At 49.9% G+C, this 20036-nt stretch overlaps 1 protein-coding gene across 1 annotated transcript in view; it reads right to left on the reverse strand.

Annotated features, from left to right (window-relative positions):
* Nucleotides 1-2296: 2296 nt before the first annotated feature.
* Ccdc88c (coiled-coil domain containing 88C) overlaps nucleotides 2297-20036 on the reverse strand; it is a 119296-nt gene continuing 101556 nt past the window's right edge. Inside the window, exons 25-30 of the mRNA XM_021202268.2 lie at nucleotides 18474-18712; nucleotides 12981-13169; nucleotides 11336-11404; nucleotides 8110-8178; nucleotides 6801-7090; nucleotides 2297-4479 (exon numbers count right to left, since the gene is read on the reverse strand). Coding sequence (XP_021057927.1) covers nucleotides 3484-4479; nucleotides 6801-7090; nucleotides 8110-8178; nucleotides 11336-11404; nucleotides 12981-13169; nucleotides 18474-18712 — 1852 coding nt within the window. The 3' untranslated portion in view covers nucleotides 2297-3483. The remainder of the gene's footprint in view (nucleotides 4480-6800; nucleotides 7091-8109; nucleotides 8179-11335; nucleotides 11405-12980; nucleotides 13170-18473; nucleotides 18713-20036) is intronic.

The raw sequence follows: 20036 nt of genomic DNA on the forward strand, positions 1-20036 counted from the left end.
ACATTTGTTTTTGAGTCTTTGACTTATGAAATCAATGGAGACAATGGTATGTCTTGTGAATACTGTGGTCCTATCTTCAAGTGGGGCTAGCCAGATCAGAGGCCACTACCATGTGAACATCATGAACATGGGGGACCTTCCAATGCAGTATTCACAAAGTACAATTCACCCTTCTGCCAGAATGGGCCAACTCCACCCTCACCTGTGCCGCCTCTGAGGAGTGGGATAGGAAAGGGAGGGACAGAAGATCAAGAAGAAATGGCCCAAACCAAAGAACAGGGACGGGAAGTGAGACTGGCGGCCCCAACCTGAAATTGAGGTACAGGGATGCTCCTGCAGCAGTTCCTCTTCATCCTTCTAGCCTAAGACTGACCTGGAAGGGGGGGTGGGGGGACGGAATACTGACTCAGTATCTTGTGATACAGGTGACACAGTGGACTCTGCAGGTCATTCCAAACCTTTGTAGTCACTCACCCCATCAATGAAACTTGTCTTGCCTTTGACCTGCTGACAGTGTCAACCCACATTCGTTTTGGAATAGCAGTCACCTGCCAGCCATGCACAGGTTGGCACTAATACATTAAGCGTGACCAAAGTGAGAACATTCTATGACAATCAGTTGAGTGCATGGGACTTCCATAAAGTTTTATTACTTGTAAATATCACACGTCCTTTACCTTGGTAAGAGCTAGATGTCTTTCTCTCTCCCAGACCCAGGTATTAACAGGAGGATCCACAATATTTGTTCTATTCCAATTGTTTTCTCTAGAGCCTCTTGTCCCAGATAGCTGTGTAGATTTTAACCCATGCTGTGAACATGAAGAACCACCTGTCACTTGGGTACTTTCCAAACACCCAAAGACTACACTGGAGTAGAAGGGACATGGGACTCAGGAGGACATACTCCTTACACACTGAATCCGTGATACTGCTATGGGACATTTATCACTGGATATGTGAAGTCTCAGAGTTGGAACCATGTGAGGGAAGGAACATAGGGGAGGGCAAGGGGAGACAGAAGCCCAGCTTTGGGGCAGATGTCAGGTCCTAGACACCTTAGGGACATCTCAGTCAGATGTACATCTAGAATTCCAGAGGGGGGAGGGGGCGCTGGGGATGCCGGCTCCTCGCCTCCTAGGGATGGCCTGTAATTAGAATTGTGGATGTGTAGGAGCTTGTCGGGGCGTGAGGGGTGGATGAGAGATCTAGGTGTGCCTCGGGTGTACAGGACTGCAGAGCGCAGGGTGTGGCTACGTCTGAGACGAAGAGCTTGGAGTGTTTCGAAGCAAAGGTCACCCGGGGAGAATGTACCAGAGTGACCAGGCTCCTTTTGGATTTAGTGCCACTGGTAACTTAAGAGCAGCCTTTACATTAAACAGAACTAGAGTGGGCTGAAGAAACAGTGAAGCAGACGGATCAAAACTAGGGTCCCAGGGCTGGAGGATGAGGCCTGGGATGAGAGAGCTAGCCAAGGGCAAGGGTCTAGTATGAGCTCTACACACAGTTGAGGAGGGTCAAGACCTAATTTAGGCTTCTGTGACAGTATAACAGATGCTGTGAGATGAAGAGCTCGGGGAGATGAGCTGAGAAGTTGGGGTGCAGGGCAGGCTTCATGCCTGAAGCTCCTAGTTCTATTGTGAGTACAGGGAGGTGTGTGGAGGTTGAGCCTGCAAGCGGGAGTGTGGGAGGGCTGTCCCAGAAGGGACAGCGTGAGACGGAGGCTGCCAACAACGAGGCATGACTGGCCAGCTGTTAAATCCTACAAAGGCCACACAGACTGAAGCCTGCCAAGCGACTACTCCACGGATAGCAGTTCCCACCAAGCCGCCAGATCCAACAGATTCCAGAGACTCGGGAAAGAAGGGCAGGGCCAGGAGGCAGGAGCAGTGTACACAGGAAGTCTGGTGAGCAAAGAAGATCCGAGATAACGGGCCGACCAGAAGACGGCACAAGGTTTGGTCACCTAGGGAGATTTATACACCTTTCCCCATTTCATCTACTTCACTGATTTAAACACAACGCCCTTAGGTCCAATTCTAAGACCTAGCACTTGGGAGTGTCGTAGCTTTGGGATCCTGCCCAACTGGGACTCACCTGATGCTGACTTAATGTGATGCGGACCACAGGCTGCTGTCACTTCCAAGGACAGCTCAGTTCTTTACATTCGTCTTGCTGGCTGTGCAGTTTGATATACCAAATGACTCAGACAACTATGGGCTCCACAGCTGGGGGGGGGGGGAGGGGGCTCTGCATGCAGCCAGCGTTCACTGAAGAAAACCAGGGCTCAGTCACGTTCCTTTCCACTTTATTACAGCCCTGTCCTGGTCTTCCAGAACAAATGGCTACTTAACACACAACCCAAACACCCTCACCATGGATCCTGTTAACATTCAAGGTCTCCCCGTTTCTTCTTCAGCACATTACATCAAAACAGAAAATAAGTCGTTTAGTCCATCCCAGGAAAAGCACCATTACAATAGGAAACATGTCAGGAAGTAGACCAGACAGACAAACAGCAGGTCAGACTCCTGAAAGAATGACTTTCAGAACATAAATAGGCCCTCAAAAGTGTGTGTGTATAGAAATTTGGTTCCTACCCCCCAAAAGTTATTCAGAAATAAAAAAATTCTGTTTGAGCCAAGGAGGGCTGGGTACAACAGCCACATTACAGACAAGTGTGGCTTTGGCCTTCCTTCTGTGTAGTAACTATGCCTGCCAGACTGGGATACTCGTACGGCATCTCTTTGCCTCACACCCTAGGCCTGGCAGATCCAGTGTTTGTAGTAAAGTGAGCCTGGGAAGTCCCAAAAGGCTGGTTCCTAGGTAGTCTTAAAGCCCACTAGGCAGGGCCCAACAGCCAGCTCCAAAGAGCCAATACCTGTGGTTGAACCTGAAGCTTGGTCCTGTTTTAAAGGGAAGTGCTTGGCCCTCAGAAATAGGATGGCAAGGGTCCTGGGTTTAGCAGCCAGCCCTGCTCTGGGCTTTCCCCAAAACCCGGCAAATCTTTGTGGTTTGCCTATTCTAAGCCTTTCATAGGACCAATGGCTTTAGGCGGGGGTGGAGTTTCCAGACCCATAGGGATGTAGCATTGTGAGCCTGGCACACGTGCATGCACTCACACGTGCACACGCTCTTTAATGGAGGTCGACAGGTTGCAGACGAGTATTCCTACTCAAGTAGTGTCTGTTTCTGGGTAAAGTTGTTTTGCCACTGACTCCTAACCGGCTCCCATGCTAAACAGATTTGTCCATAGGATGCCAGCTGCTGGGAGCTGCCGCTACAGAAGGTAAGTTACAGGCCTTGGAGGGTAATCCTCTTAGGGCTTGGCACAGTGTTTCCTTCAGCCAATAGGATGACCGTGGGAACCCCACTCCTCATTCTTCACCCTTCCCCCCACCACCATAGGCAAACGGGGAAAGGCCATTGTAATCAGAAGGCGCACCAGTAGTTTAGCATTTGCAAGCTGCAGATCCATGATGTGAGTCACACACAGCCGTACTCATACCACACTGTCTGCGGGTCCCCACCTGGCTCTGGGGATGCCGGTGTGCTCTTTGAACTGCTCCCTTGACTGAAGTCATCAGGGCCCCTTTTGACATGGGGAGCCAAGTCAGAAGACCTGCCAGGGCTTTTGGTCAGAAGCCCTTCGCAGTAACCATGCCCTGGGCCCCCATCTCCCTCTGAGGTGCTGAGCCCTGGACGCACAGGAGCTATGGTGGCTACCTCCCCTGAGTGTTGTGGCGCTTTGGGTTTTGTCCTGACCGCAGGAGCCACAGTAGGAGAAAAGTGCTGGATCTGGGGGCTGCTACCACTGCTACATCCAGTAGCAAGGGCTGGGGCTGTGGCAGACTGCTGGAGAGGGGCCAGCCTCTCTTCCTTTGGGGGGGCCAGAGAAAAGCGTCTTGTGTCCAGCGGCCGGCCTCGGGTACCCTGGCCTGGAGAGGAACTGTCAGCTTTTCCTACGATTGGAGTTCTCTCCCGGGCTAGGATGTGGGAGCCTTGCAGGCTGTGGGCGCTTGTCTCTCTGGCTCCTACAGCCTCGTGACACCCTGGCTTCTGAGGAGACTCTGGCCTGCAGGCTTCTGGCCCACTGGCCCGGAGGAGGTCAGCTGAAGCCAGGCTGAAGGCTCTGCTCAAAGAGGCACTTCTGCTGACGGGCATGTGACAATTCTGGGGCATTGTGGCTTGCCTGGGTCTACCCAGAGACAGGCTCTGGGGAGGTTGGAGCTGTCTTGAAGGCACCCCAGCCAGGGCCTCGGCCTCAGATGGCCTCAGGTTGGGCTTTACATAATGCCCTGGCTTCAGCGGCTGCCCCTCAGAGGTGTTGACTGACATCTTGATGGTGGGAGCCACGAAGCTGGTAGGCATCTTAGCTCCATCTTTCCTAGCTGGTGGTCCTGGCTGGCCTCCCATGGCTGGGGGATCATGGGCCTTTCGGAAGTAGTCACTAAGCAGGTCATCGCGGCAGCTGGGAGTGTCCTGGGGAGAGGAGAGAACGGAGGTGGAAAAGTGGACACTCACAAGGACAGCAAAGAAACAGGACACACACACCAGAACTGTCACTGCCACCCACACACTCCTCCTGAGAAAGGAAAGAGAGCAGGATGGGACCACGTGGAGACAGCTCATCCCAAGGGTCAATGAACCACTTCCCCAGGGCTCCGCTTCTCCCATCCAGAAGGTGTCCTTTGCCACTGCTCTGGAAACAAATAGAACTATCAGAGGCAAAGGTCTGTATGCAGATTGGGTCCATAGCCATTGACTAGCATCTCACAGCCTGGGGTCCCTGCTAAGAGTTAGATTCTGGCCTCCTGTGACCTGCAGAGGAACCAGACTGAAGGACGGACCAGTGGCTCAGGAGCATCTGTAGCTGCTAACAAACCCAGAAAGTTGTGGTGCTTTCTGTCATGTTATGCTATGGACATTACTAGGAAGAGCTGTGCCTATCTATTAATGTCCACCAGGACCTGCTCTAGGGTGAATCTGAAAAACCGACCAACCAACCAACTAAAAACATCACCCAATTCTAAAAGCAGTCTGGTAGGGCGTGGTTCAAGCTGTGGAAGAAATACTTATGACAGATAAAGAAATGAGGTCAAGCAGGCCAAAGAACCTGAGACATCAGGTGTACTATCTGGTTTTGTGTAATCAACTTGATACACGCTCGAGTTATCACAGAGAAAGGAGCCTTCCTTGAAGAAATGCCTCCATGATATCCAGCTGTAAGGCATTTTTTTTCAATTAGTGATCAAGGGGGAAGGGCCCATCGTGGGTGGTGCTATTCCTGGGCTCTATAAGAAAGCAAGCTGAGCAAGCCAGGGAAAGCAAACCAGTAAGTAACACCCCTCCATGGCCTCTGCATCAGCTCCTGCTTCCTGACCTGCTTGAGTTCCAGCCCTGACTTCATTTGGTGATGAACAGCAGTGTGGGAAGTGTAAGCTGAATAAACCCTTTCCTCCCCAACTTCTTCTTGGTCATGATGTTTGTGCAGGAATAGAAACCCTGACTAAGACAGCAGGTCTGGGGTAAGGCCAGGGCTCTCTGAGTCGGGCCCTCCTCCACAGCAGTCACCGCCCTCTGCCTGCTGGTTTTGCTTTCATTCATTCATCTATGCTGTGAGCTGTGAGCAGGTACTTGGGAGTCGGTTCTCACCCGCGTGGCAAGCTCGCTCTCTCCTGCTGAGCACTGCTTGCTCCAGGCTAGCTGCCCGTAAGCTTCTGTGCAAATCTATCTACCCCACCACCTCAGCAGAGGAGTTCTGGGATTATGAACGTATTCCACCAGCTTGCCAGGCATGGCCAGCATTTTTACCTGCTGAGCCTCCTTCTCCCTGGCCCCTCCTGTCTTCTGTTGAACCAACTTATAGCTCTACCATTTAAATCAGGGGACTTGGCCTTCCACACAGGCGGAAACATCCTGAAGCATAAGGTTTTCTTGTCTGGAGTCTCCCTCAAGGTGCTTCTCTACTTGTTTTTTCTACCACCGGAACTCATTTCTCTATCAGCTTCTTTTCGCTTCTATTTGTGAGTACGCATGTGGCATCTGCCTTTACAGAAGTGTATTTCTAAGTCTTGGATACCCATCTTCTGAAGATCAACCTTCCTGGCTACCCTGGGAACCAACACAGGGGCTCACATCAAAGGCTTGGGTGTGGACCCTACTGGGGAGGGTTCCACTGTGGTTTAAACATCAGAGATGTCCTTGTTTTTAATATGGGGTCTTTTACTGGCCGAGGGCTCACCAATTAGCATAGGCAAGCTGGCTAGTGAACCTCGGGGATCCACATGTCTCCACTTTCTCAGTGCTAGGATTGTTAATGTGACCACTACCATATAAAGCCCAGGGTTTCAATCCCAGCAACACACACATGCATGCAGCCCTCTCTGCTACTTCATGGCATGTGAAAGTCATGCAGAATTAAAATGTCACTTCGTGAAAGCACAATTGTGTCGGACATGGCCACACCTGCACTCTTTACAGCATCGCGAGCAAGACAGTTGTAACAAAACTACCCCAATGCCCTGGGATCTAAAATATTTACTCTGTTGTCCTTTGAAGACTCTTACACATTTGCCAGTGACTGCTGGAGATGAAACAGACTAAACAGTACTTAGAGCTCTGCCACAAACAGACCCAACTCTGCCAGGGGGTGATGGCCAGAGGCTACACTGGCTTGGCTTCTAAGGGGAAAGCAGCCCCTGCTGCTTGGGGCCTGAGGGCCAGCTCACAGTGACCCTTTGGCTAGTGGCACTCAATGACCTGCTGCAGACAAGCCAGTCCAGCTGGGCTATAACACTCACATGGGTAGGAGAGCCACGGTTACTCTCCTCTAGAAATTCCTCCAAGGTGACCATCTCACTGCTGGGAGAGGTTGAGTGGGGTTGCACCCCCGTGGGGTTCGAAGCTGCGCCCTTCTTTTGGATACTCTCCTGGGAGACAGGCCCATTCCGGGGTGGAGGGTACTCATGGCGGCTGAGAACCCCACGTCCCGAGGTGTTGCCATCCCGAGACAGCGTGGCAGGGTCCCTGCAGGGGATCAGGTCTGCGCTGCTGAAACTCTCACACCGGCTGTGCAGATGGTCAGAGGAGCCTGGGGTGGGGGGGAAGGGGCAACACAGGGGCACACATTAGTCTCAGCTCTCTCCCGTTCCCTGCAGCTAACCTGAAACCATCCCACCTGAGACAGCCACGCCTGGCCATCATCCCCGACCCCCCAGCTGGGATCCCGTCTGCAGCTGTTCATTCACATTTTACTTTGGCTCTTTTAAAAAATAAAAGTAGAAAACTTTCACTAAGAATATATTTTAAAAGTTTTTACCCATCTCCTAGGTAGCAGGCAGTATTTCTCCATGCTTTTAGTTTTTTTGTTTTTCCAAGACAGGGTTTCTCTGTATAGCCCTGGCTGTCCTGGAACTCACTCTGTAGACCAGGCTGGCCTTGAACTCGAAATCCGCCTGCCTCTGCCTCCCAAGTGCTGGGACAAATACAAAAACATCTAGGTCTCATGTTGCCCAGGACGGCTTAAAACTTGCTGGCAACCATGACCTCCTGATCCTTCTGCCTTGACCTCCTAGGTGCTAGGATTCCAGGCATGCACCTAGTGTGTGCAGTACTATGGGCTGAATTCATGCCGAGCTGACACTTAATCAACTGAGCTATATCCCTAGTCTTATTTATCTACAGTGGGACAGCAGACACGGAGTACCTTATGGCTCCATCAGCGTGTGTGCCATCCTTGCACAGTAGCCATGCCTGGCTCTTCTGCACTGTTCCAGTGACAGTACAGGTGCCACAGAAGCAGGCAGTGATAACTAAATCATTAACCCTGGTACGCTCATTAGTTCTCACTCAGTCACATGATTTAAGTTCACTTAGCACCCACTACATGCAGGGGCGATCATATAGAAGGCTAGAAGAAACATCTTGATTCATTTAGTCTCAAGCAATAAGGTTACTTGACAGCGTATGTACTCTTCAAATGCAGGAGATCTATTCAAAACGCCTTGGTCTGTGCCAGAAACCTTGGTGTGTGGCCCATGACTGCACCAGAAGTTTCTCAAGCCCTGTTACAAAGACTCTGAGCTGTAAGAATGGTATGAGCCTTCTTACCCTTGAGGCTCAAAGGTGAGCTGTTGCTGGATGTGTTCCTGCTGCTCTCCAAGCTGTTTGGCCGAGATGCTGAGGGGAAACATTTAATACATTTAATACAAAGGTAGATCCAGAGGAAGAAAATACAATCAGTGGGCCGGGCGGTGGTGGTGCACACCTTTAATCCCAGCACTTGGGAGGCAGAGACAGGCAGATTTCTGAGTTCGAGGCCAGCCTGGTCTACAAAGTGAGTTCCAGGACAGCCAGGGCTACACAGAGAAACCCTGTCTTGAAAAAATACCACACACACACACAAAACCAAAAAACAAAACAAAAAGAAAAAAAAAAAAGAAAATGCAATCAGTGATTCTATGCCAGCTCAGGATGGCATCCCCAGCTAAGAGGGCCTGCAGGGTCCTGTACATACTCTTCTGAGGCAATGGGCTTCAGCAGCTGAGTGCCAGACATAGCAGACTCGCCATGCCAGCAGTGATGGATCTGTCACCAGGTCTAAGGCTTCTAGTTTAAAATGAGAGCCAAGATGATCACACCATGGTATTCCAGTACAAAAGTACATAAGGGCTCCTCTGGGCAAACCCAGGGCTGGAGCTTAGAGACCACCTGTCTCACTGCTCCGGGTTTTTCTGGAACACGTGCAAACAGGTGCTATTCAAGGCAGCAGGTGCGCAGGAGTATGTGAACGCAGCAGTGTGTGCCTGAGCATCCTCCTGCAGGTAACCACAGGCAGGGATGCCAGGAGCAAAGTGACCACAGTCCATGTTGTCTTCTCTTTGGTTCCTTTCAGTCACTTGCCTCAAACACCTATCCGCTCTAATCCGAAATCTCAAAGTTCCTATGACAAGGGTGGAGGGACCCAGCCCTTGTGACTGTGGATGTTCAGTCTGCATGTCATCCCCCTGCTTCAGACCCAGAAGGATAGGATTATTACGTGCCATGGGTGGACTATCCCTTCTAGGGTCCTGGCCTCTCCTGGTCTGCCTGCAGCAGCAGCCTGTACCAGCATCGGGTTGAGAAAACGCCTCTGCTGCTGGACACTGAACCTTGAAAATCAGGGGCAGCGTCCCAACATCTCTGTAGCTAACTGCAGGTGTGGAGCCGTGCTAGGAAGCCCTTCAGACATGCCAGAGGGCCCCTGACTTGCTGTCCCCAAGGAGTGTCAGCTCAGGTGTCTGCATGGACCTAAGTCCCAGTCGTGGTAAGCTCTATTCAGAGGAGGCACCTGGAAGTCACTTGTTGGCAAACACTCTTTAGGGATGAGCTGAGAAAGACTTGGTGCTTGGGACTAAGATCCTTGGTGGAGGGACAGTCAGAAACAAATGCAGGCTGGTCTGTAATGGGCACCAAAGGGAAGCTGCAACACAGACCGCCCAAGAACCTGTGTTTATCATTTATTTTAGATTTTGAGTGAGTGCCTTACTAGATAGCTTAGGGCAGCCTTGAACTCACAATCCCCTTGTCAGAGCATCCTGAAAGTTGGGATCCTAGGCCCAACTCACCATGCCTGCTCACTTACGTTCATTAAACAACTCTTTTTGGTCCATATGTCAACCAGAGAAGTTGGAGGTGTTGGATGGTGTCTGAAGAACCCTGTGGTTCATACACTTGGCTACTGGCTATTAAAATTGGTGATTCAGTGAGCTGGTACCCTTGGAAGGGGCCTTCCTATTACAGGGTCCCCCACTCTGGGTGAAGACAGAAGGGCTCTTGGGCCAAGAGGTCTCTTCAAAGAGTCTGTCTTTACTCATGGAATCAGAAATAACTAGTGTCAACACCATCATACCCTCTAAACATTGGGTAGGAGGACATGATGCAGGCGCCCTCAACTGCTCAAAACATCAGACATAAACTGATCCCATGCAAACATGCCAAGGTTTCCCTTTTAAGGAATTTCTTCCTAACCTTCTAGGGTTTTTTTTTTTTTTTTTTAAAACCACTTGTTTGTTTTGTGTGTGCATGCGTGCGTGTGTGTGTTTGCGTGTGTACGCCGTACTCATATGTACAAAGATCAGGGGGCAACGGGCAACTTGTAGAAGTTGGTTCTCCCCTTCTACCATGTGGGTTCTGGGACAGAAATCAGCCCATCAAGCTTGGGATTGAACTAAAGTGCTTTTACCCACTGAGCTACCTACTGTCCCATTCATTTTTATTTCTTAAAACATTCTTTCTTTTTAAACATTTATTTGCTCTGTGTGTGTGCACACACACACTCGTGCACATGCATACACACGTGCCAGCATGCATATGGAGGTCAGAGGGCAAATGCAGTAGTTGGTTCTCTCTCTCTCCTTCAACCACATGAGTTAAGGGATCAAACCCAGGCTGCCAGACCTGCACTTGGCAAGCGCCCTTACATACTATGCCACTTTTCCAGAATTACTTTTTAAAAACAGACCTGAAAACTGGAGAGAGAGCCCACCAGTTAAGAGGCTTTTTCCAGAGGACACAGGTTCGATATCCAGCATCCATATGGTGGCTCATAACCATCTATGACTCTAGCTCCAGATAATCCAATATCCTCTCTGGCCTCTCTGAGCACTAGGCATACAAATGGTGCACAGAAACATATACAGGGAAGACATGCATACACATAAAATAGAAATAAAGTTAAGAACTGAGAAGAGGGCTCACAGCTTACTGGCCACAGCGCTCGTCTTGCATGTGTGAAGGCTGGGCTCAGGAAGGAGTGCACAGGGGAGGGAGAAAGGAGAGACGAGAAAGGACACGTGGGAACCCAAAGCAACGTGTAGTTCTGAGAAGCCTGGGAGAATATTACCTGTTTTTCTCCTGTAGAAACTTAAAATATCCACAACGGGGGGGGGCGGGGGGGGAGCAGTTTTAACACTGTTTGAGATTTCACACAACTTGGTATTACCATGGACACATAGAACCTACGCAAGAACAAAGCGCAGGCCTTCCTAAAACAAGTCCCCTATGTTGGTCACCAGGACTCCCTGGCACACACACCTGGAAGGTGTTGTAGACATGTCAACAGTTTCCAGAACCTGGGGCTTGTAGCGTCCCCTACCTGTCGAGGCTGCTGGTGAGAATCATGGCGAAGCACCTGGGCCGCAGAGAAGGCGGGCTCAGAGAGGCTCCGCCCCCTCATCCCCAGTCCATCAATTCCACCTTCACCTCTGAGTGCTAGATTTCCTGACTTCCAGGCTGCTTAGCTTAAACTCCAAGTGCTACTGACAAGAAAACAACTAATACCATGCTGGCCACTTACCCTGCTGCCTGTGGTAGGGGCCGTCGGGCTCCGAGGATGGCTCACAGAGATTGTCATCAGAATTACAACCTAAGAGGAGAATAAAGTTAATACACTGGGATTCTAGAATGCCTAAAACCCACAGGGAAAACCCTGGTCCCTGGCTGTGTGACCAATGTATGCCTTTGTTCAGCCCAGAATCACAGCAAGGTCCAGTTCTTAGGGGGAGGGACGGGGTACGAAGAGTGACTCTAACTCATCTGTCTAGCTAGAAAGAGGAGAGGGGCTAACACACTGGACCAATTCGACTTTAATCCACACTTTGTGCCTGTGAACGAAGGGGTGGAAGATGCATGTATGCTCTGGCCTGAGGACCAGGGAAGGAAGCGGATGTCCTGGTGCCCCAGGAGCCCTCCCAACCCCAAAGGCCAGCAAGCCAAAAGCAGGGGGTGTGGAAACAATCCACTTTTAGGGACACAATGCCATCGGACGACAGGAGAAAAGGAGGAGGAGGAAACTGGGACCCACCACCCAAGGTGGGAGGGCGAGCAAGCCTTGTGCCCTCAGCTCCCAACAGGACACTGGTCAGGGAACCTTCCTGCCAACCATCAGGGGGCCTCTCCAAGCTTGCCAGGTTCTATCTGAGCACTGAATGTGGGGTCCCCTCTGAAAAGATATTTAAATCAGTTACCTACCCACTGGCAGCGAGTGTCCAGACCGTGAGGGTCCCAGAGGGACCCTGTGTTGTTTGTACTCTCTAATTATGGCATGAAGGCTGTGTGTGCCCGAGCGTCCCAGGGCTGAGTGTGTAGCTCCAGCCCGGCAGAGGCAGTCATACTCAGCTGGTTTAGGTTTTTGTCTTTTTTTTTTTTTTCCTTTTCTTCTTGTATTTTCACTCTCTTCGGTAGTTACAGCAGTTTAGCATTCCTTCCTCCCTGTGTTCACTAGCTTGGGCTCCCTCCATGCCACCCTGCTCTTGTTTCATGAACACAGTAACCTTTCGCATCGCTGCTAGGCATTTCAACATTCTCTTAGCAATTCTTCCTGACACCCCACTTTAGGTCAGTGACTTTTGCATTGTTTTAAATTTTTTATATTTATTTGTTTGTTCTCTGTTTGGGGTTGCAGGTTCTTGATTGTCAACAGAATCCTTGAGCTTCTATGGGCTTTCTATGGCAACATCTGACCAAGTCAGCTGGCTTGGGTTTCCTTCACATAATTAAGACTCAAAGACAATGAGATGTTGCATCTGAGGTGTGAACACATACAGCCCCTGGAGCACTAGGATATAGCCCATCCTTCCCTGATGATGTTTTTCCAGTATAGGACGTATGCCCTTGGTTCTGTCAATAGAGACTCATTCATCATTTTTAGAGAAAATACCTCCTGACTCCAGAGAACTGCCTGGTATTAGCTCAGCCCTGGTACTGCCAATGCCTGAATGCTGCTGCTGCTGCTGCTATGATGATTCTGAAGTTTTCCTCCTGGTTCTTAGGCCTACTGGTGGCTGAATTATTTGGCCAAAATCACTTGGCTGGCTGCAGAGACAAGGCTTGCACCAAAGTATGACTCAGAAATCTTCGTCAGCTTCTCCCTGGTTCATCTTACGTCTGTCTTTAGGCAGGCCCCAGGCCCGCAGCTCACCCTTTAGAGGGGCTGTACTCACCTTTGGTGCGGCCTAGGTGCCTGGGGATAGGAGTGGAGCTGGAAAGGGTTGCTGTGGTGGCTGAGGTTGGAAAGGTCCGGGAGCCAGGCTCCGAGGGCCAGGACTTCACAGCTGGGTCAGTGGAGGCGTCTGTGTGGTCAACACTGCCTCCACGCGGGGACCCTCGTTTTGGTTTTAGATCCCCTGGGCCTGGGGCAGAAGACATTGAGAAATGAGGTTGTAAACCTGTGCCAAGGCTGGGCAAGCACACTGAGGCCCAAAGCAGGTGCAGCAGGGCACACAGACCACAGAGACACAAGCTGGGTGGGTTTCCAGCGGTAGCTGGAATGAAGGCACCACAGGGCTAGCTCAGGCTCCAGTGTGGACAACATGGTTAGCATCAGAACTGGCAGGAAGAAACAGAACTCAAGAGGATTAAAAAAAAGGTTGGATGGTTCAAAAGTCAGCGGTAGGGCACACTTTCTGCAGCCTGTACATAGCTCCAAGTCCTGTCCCAACAGCTCGAATAAATATCTGCAGATGTCTTTTTCTCCACACCCGCCACTGAGGTTTTGAGGACCCTGACAACTGGACTTCTTGGGGTGTCAAAAAGTTCACTGCCAAGCTCACAACAGTTTCTTCTTGGGGGGTAAAAAGCAACTTTAATCTCTTCAAGGGGGTCTTCACCTCTCATCGTACGCTTTTAAGCAGCATTAATTTTCTGCTATAAACATATATATCTGTTGAAATTAAATAATATTTTTGAAAAGTATCCCTTACCCAAATAAAGAGAAAATCAAATAGGATTGAGTCTGGGATCTCCAGATACAAGATATGAAGGAGCAGGAAGGGCCAAGGACACAGTTGAGGTGGGAGAATGCTTCCATCGCATGTGCTAAGACCCACAGTTTGATCCCCAGTACCTCAGAACAAAATAACCCCAAATAAACAAAAGCAAAAACAAAACAAAAACATGGGAGCACTTCTAACAGCCGGCCAGGCCTTCTGTGCACTGCCTATGCCTTACACCCAAAGACCAGGAGGCAGGTGGAGGTTGCACCTGCATAAACCGGGCTCCTCAGCCCTTTAACCTCACTGCTCGTCTCTGTTGGCTTTCAAGGCCCAGAACTTAGATATGAACTGAATGGGGGGGGGGGGATTTGGATTCTGGAGGACAACCTTATGAGAAGCAAGAAACAAGTCTGTCAGACTGAACAGTGACAGGCCTTCCTGTGTTAGGTGGAAATGAAGGTCCAGAGGGAGGTGAGGGGGGCAGACAGCAGGAGCACCAGACAGAGACAAGCGCAATTCTAACAGCATGCGGGGAAGACAGACGCTGGGACCAGGAGCTTTGATGGCTTGGAATTCTTAAAGACAGGGTCACAAGCTGAAGTCGGTGGCAATGACGACTAACCTTAACACTGTCATAGGTGCAGGTTTATTATGGCCACCTGATTTCTAAGGTGACACTTGTATTCCATCTGAGCGCAGCACTGGCAATAAGGGAGAATATGTAAAAACTGCACATAGAGACAGGGGGCTATGGCCCAAATCAGATCTGGGGTGTAAGGATGGCTCAAGATGGGGACACGACAGTGGAGTGACCTCTCTGGTCACCATCTTCCCCTGCTCTGGGTGTGACTCATGTCCTGATATGCTTTCTGTCCACTGTGGCTTTGATTTCACCATCCAAGATGCCAGAGAATTGCAACACAGTCATAAAACTTCAGTCTGGCTGAGCAAAATAGGTTCGGTTACTCAAAATGCCCTAACAGAGCAGTCAATCCTTCAGAACACAGAACTGCCGGCTTGGGGGCAGACGCCAGTGACTCTGTTCTGACAAAGAGGGGACAAGGTTTAGCTGTTTACAAGTAAATCTTTAGAAAGGTGTCTCACCCGCCGGTGGGTATTTTAGGAAGCATAGCGACAACTGGCCACTTCCGCTTTGCATAAGGGCACGACATAAGCTTGCAGACGAGGGAGGGGGCGGAACACGAGGTTTTCTTCACTTACTTAGTATGAATCTCCTGGCCCAAGGACAAGTTAATGCACGTACATCCTGGGGGTCCCCTAATACTGTGGTGTGCTGAAGCAACAGTGCAGGAAACATGACAGGTCATCTTCTATTTTGCAATCAGAATCCACGATGGCTACTTTGGAACTGGGGGAGGGACGGGGTCCACTAGGAACCGAGTGGCCTTTAGGGACTAACTTCCTTAGGCTGGTTGTTTGAATTTTGAGATGAAGGAGGGACACATGATGCGGACACATGGTAAAGGATGGGATCAGAAATCCCCAATGTCTGAGAGAGAGGCAGACTCGTTAGGGGAGGATGGGGTGTCAGAGGAGGACCAGAACCGCAGGCGTTTAGAGAGAGCCGGGTGGACCAATGGAGACTTGTCTTTGTCCTTGCTTTTGCTTCTCAAAAAAGGACTCTTTTTGCGCTGGGATGCTAAATTGTTATCATTGTGATAGGAAGAAAAAAAAAAAAAGAGAAAAGAGGAAGAAAAAAAAAACACAAATGAAAGGAACAATAATTACAAATGAGTGTGAGTCGGCAAAACGTACTTAGGGAAGCGAAATCCTGTCCAACCTATGCCTGATACCCAGGCCAGAACCATTTAGGCTCTGACTCAATTTAATTTAGTGGTGCCCTGGTACCAACCATTACTCACGAAGCCCAGCAGGAGAGCTGCACAATGGCCAGGAGCCACTGGTTTGGAGGATTTTTCGATTTCAGTGTGTTAAATTATTGAATAAGAATGCTCATTAAGGCCGCAGCCAGCTTCTCTCACTCAGCCGTCTTAATGACAGGTTCCCTGAAGACTCACTCAGCTCATACAGCTGCCGTTCCCACTCCAGGACACTGGATACACCTAATGACAGGTTGGCTCGCTGTCAGGATACAGTCTACCTGAAACACCTACAAATAGTCTGTAATTCTAAAATCAGCTCCTTGGCAAGATGTATTCAAAAACACTATAATGTCTTTTTTCATACCCCAACCTCCTAAGACCTGGAAGAATTAATTATTTCCCTTCGGATCCCCCCTCCCCGCCCCCATCCTTCCTTGGCCTTTAAAGCAGAGAAACCACAAATGATCTAAACTTCTGAACATATCTTTCAGTAGTATTTATCAAGTGATCCAACAGATTTCTGGTTTAGGATTAGAGACCAGACTCTCTCTGTCTTTTGCTATACCACCACCTAGTGGTCACATCCCACATTACAGGATAAGGGTTCTAGATACTGATGGCGGCTGAGGGAGGCATTAAACAAAACTCCACAGGCGGACTATTTAGAATGTGTAGGGACCCAGGCTGCTTTCACTGAAGGGAGTGCCCTCTTAGGAGCTTGAGGCTGAGACACCTGGGCTTGGATCTCTATTACCGTATCAGTTTTACTTCCTTGGTGTTAAAAGAAACACTATCTGAGTTACCTTCACAAGACCACCTTCTAAAAACTAAATAAATGGACAGCAGTGATTGATGTGCACTTCATAGGTTGTTATGGATTAGACGGGATAGAAGGCATGTGAAGTATTTCAAAGGGTACTCAGCCCCCAGTGGCAGTCTGCACCAGGTAGACACTCTTCTTAAGTTTTCTTTCTTGCAGTATCCGCACCCCCATCCCCCAAGATGGGGTTTCTCTGTGTAGCTCTGGCTGTCCTGGAACTCCCTCTGTAGACTAGGCTAGCCTCAAACTTAGAGATCTGATTGTCTCTGCCGCCAGAGTGCTGGGACTAAAGGAATGTGCCACCTTATCAGGGCTTCTGAAAGTTTTCTTAACTCAGTTAAACTGAACATAGCTAATTCAGTCAACTGTAAGAACAATAGTCTTAAGTGGGAAACATTAAAAAATCACCAGTATGGAAGCCAGAAGTAACAGGCCCTCTCTGGTTGTAAGAAATGTTAAGGTAATGTTTAGAGGCAGTTAAGGGCTGGGTGTGGCTGCTCTCACCTGTAGTCCCAGGGCTGAGGTAGGAGGATTGTCACTAGCTCCTGGTTATGCAGCGAGTTCAGATAAGACTGAGCTACAGCTTCTCATCATTGGAGATCCTGTCTCAAATGTTACACTGCACTGCTGCTTCAGCGCTGACACACCTTTCACCTTCTCCCGTCCCCACAGCCGACAGAGATGTAACTGACAGGTGTGTGCACCCTCCTCAGAGCTGACGATGTCACCACTTGTAGTGGTGAATGTGACCTCACCCACACAGAGGGCACCTGTTACTCAACATCCTGTCACCCCAAGAGCACTGGACTCCCTGACGTACATTCAGAAAGTTCCAGTGTCTTTGATAAATGTTTAAGCTACTCAGGTGACGATCTGGCATAAATAACCCACCTCCCAGTAAACCAGTAAGCTTTTTAGGGTTTCAGGTAGACTGTATTTCAGGTTCCATGACAGTCATTTCTGATACCATACCAGATCTTAAATTTGAACCCAGCTTTAGAAATGTTCAGTCGTTACAGACCTGGCAGAGATGGTACAAGCAGAGTCGGTGCCGTCCCCGACCTACCTCACCAAGCTCTTCCTTTTGCATGTGTGTGCAACAATGTCTTATTTAAAAAAAGAGCCAGACATGGTAGCGCATGCCTTTGATCCCAGCACTCAAGAGGCAGGGAGCAGGGGAGTCTGTTAGTCCTAGGTCTTGATTTTATGTGTATGACTGCTTGCCTGGATGTGTCTAAGTCCACCATGTGCATGCAGTGGCTGACGCTGGAGTTACAGATGTGAGCTGCCAAGTGGGTGCTGGGAATCAGAACCCTATCTTCTGCAAGAGCAGCCGGTGCTCCTAACTGCTAAGCCAGCTCTCCAGCCCCAACAATGTATCTGTTAGATGAGGTTTTCACCTCGCAGGAATATGATGCAACCCTCAGAGGTGAAAGGCCGCCATCTGCCATTTACCAGTGGCCGTGCCACTCATCTGGCCTGACACGCTCGATGAACTACAGCATGGTTGACTAGTGTTCCGCTCTAACTTCAGAGTCCCCGGCCAGCTCCAAACACCAACCCCCAGTGTGCCAAGGCCACAGGACTCAAGGACAGATCTGTGTGGAGGACAAGCCAAGGTGCCTTTGAAATGGTGGAAAAAGACAGCCACTCAAGACTTCCTGAAATCGAAAGTGGGCGGGCATATGAAAGATGTGGTAAATGCCTGCAGGATCACTGTACAAAAAAAGAGCGAATCATAACCTCTGATACACCCGAGGGAGCCCCAAACACTTCAGCTCCTGTGCACCCCTAGGCTGCCTGATCAAGCTTCAACTTTGGCCATTCAAATAACCAACCAGCCCACGTAATGGTGTTTTCCATTCTAAAGTAACCAAGTACTCTGGGTAACACGGCCATAGCTGAGACAGGCTTGGTGACATGCCCAGGTAGGAGGGCACACTCACATGAGTGACACATAGAATGCCACATTTCCACAGAAGCATGGCATACCCCATCAGTGAATGGAACTTTAGGAGCCTCTATCCTTACCCTGGCCCATCTGGCAGCTGCACCTACCTTTCCCCACAGGCCCGTTGTAGGTGTCTCGTTCTTCTGCACAGTTTGGACCTGATGGGGCGTTGTCAGAGTTCTCCGTCTGTGACCTGAGAGCCTGAGAGGCAGATGGCGAGGCAGGGTCTGAGGGCTCCAGCTGCCAGGGGGGGCTATCTGTGGTGGATTTTAACCGTTCTCTGGAACCTTCTTTCTTTGGCTTAATAAGTTTGACTAGGGCTTTGGCTCCAATCCAGTGGTTCTTCCTAATTAGAAAAAAAAAAAACTTTTTTAGAAGTTACAACCTATGCTCAGAGAGGCAAGCCATGGCACTGGGCTGGAAGTATAGCTTGGTGACAAGGCTCTTGCCTAGAACTCACGAGGCCCCAGGTTCCATCCCAGTACTCTCAATAAAAGAGGACTGTGTTCATGAACACTATCACGACCTGGAATTGAAGAGCCAGATTCTTTCGTGCACCTATGCAGTAGCAGAAGTATGTGGTATCAGGAACCATGCTGGTCTCCCGGAAGAACACCTATATAGTACCCTTACATATCCAGATGTGCAAGAATGAGGCTGTACTAACTAGCTATTCATTTATTTTTCCCATGAAAGTCTGTTGTTTTGTTTGTTTGGTTTGGTTTGGTTTGGTTTGGTTTTTTCAAGACAGGGTTTCTCTGTGTAGCCCTGGCTGTCCTGGAACTCACTTTGTTGACCAGGCTGGCCTCGAACTCAGAAATCTGCCTGCCTCTGCCTCCTGAGTGCTGGGATTAAAGGCATGCGCCACCACGCCCGGCATGAAAGTCATTTTTAGGCATATTACCTGCTCAAGTTATTAACCAATGACAAGGCTGATGCTCACTGACTGTGCTCCTGGCATTGAGCAAGCCACATCAGGGCATAGGAGGTGTCTGGTGCTGACTGTACCCAGGCATTGAGCAAGCTGCCCCAGGGGCACAGGAGGTATCTGGGTTAAAGGGAACTGATGAAATGAAACTAAAGGTATTCTTAGGTACCCGCCACTCCCACTCCTCACGGCAGCCTCAGTTTCCCTATCACACAGAAGACTGAGGCTGGGGGGGGGGGTCTCAAAAAAGCTTCCTTGAAGGACTGGTGGTGACTTCAACTCCACAGCCTGACCAAAACAGTCCATAAGGACAGCTCTCACGGCTCAGGGCAGTGATCAGGGTAAGTACTGCAAAAGATGGCGTGGTACTACAGGTACTGAGCTAGCCCCCCAACCTGGGGCCACTGCTCATGGGCGGAGACACTGTTTGTGAAGCCATCCCAGAGGGTCTATGTCTATAGCGGGGATAAGGCCAATGTGCACCCTGTGACTGATAACTGTGGGGCCCAGCCAGCTGTTCTGCTCACAATCGCTTTCCCTCACAGGCCCATGGCTATGGTGTTCTCAGCATGTTACACTCGGAGGCAACCAGACCACTCAGCTTTAATGGCTCTGACTCACAGCCTTCTGCCTCTTATCAAATCTCATGGGTCAGTCACCTCCACGTCTCATCAGGGCTAGCTGGCATCTGACAGCCCTCACAGGACTAGCTGGGGTACACAGGGTGGGGCTGAGGGTCCAA

The sequence above is a fragment of the Mus pahari genome, chromosome 7 (assembly GCF_900095145.1).
Source record: "Mus pahari chromosome 7, PAHARI_EIJ_v1.1, whole genome shotgun sequence".
In the NCBI taxonomy this organism is placed as follows: Eukaryota; Metazoa; Chordata; class Mammalia; order Rodentia; family Muridae; genus Mus; species Mus pahari.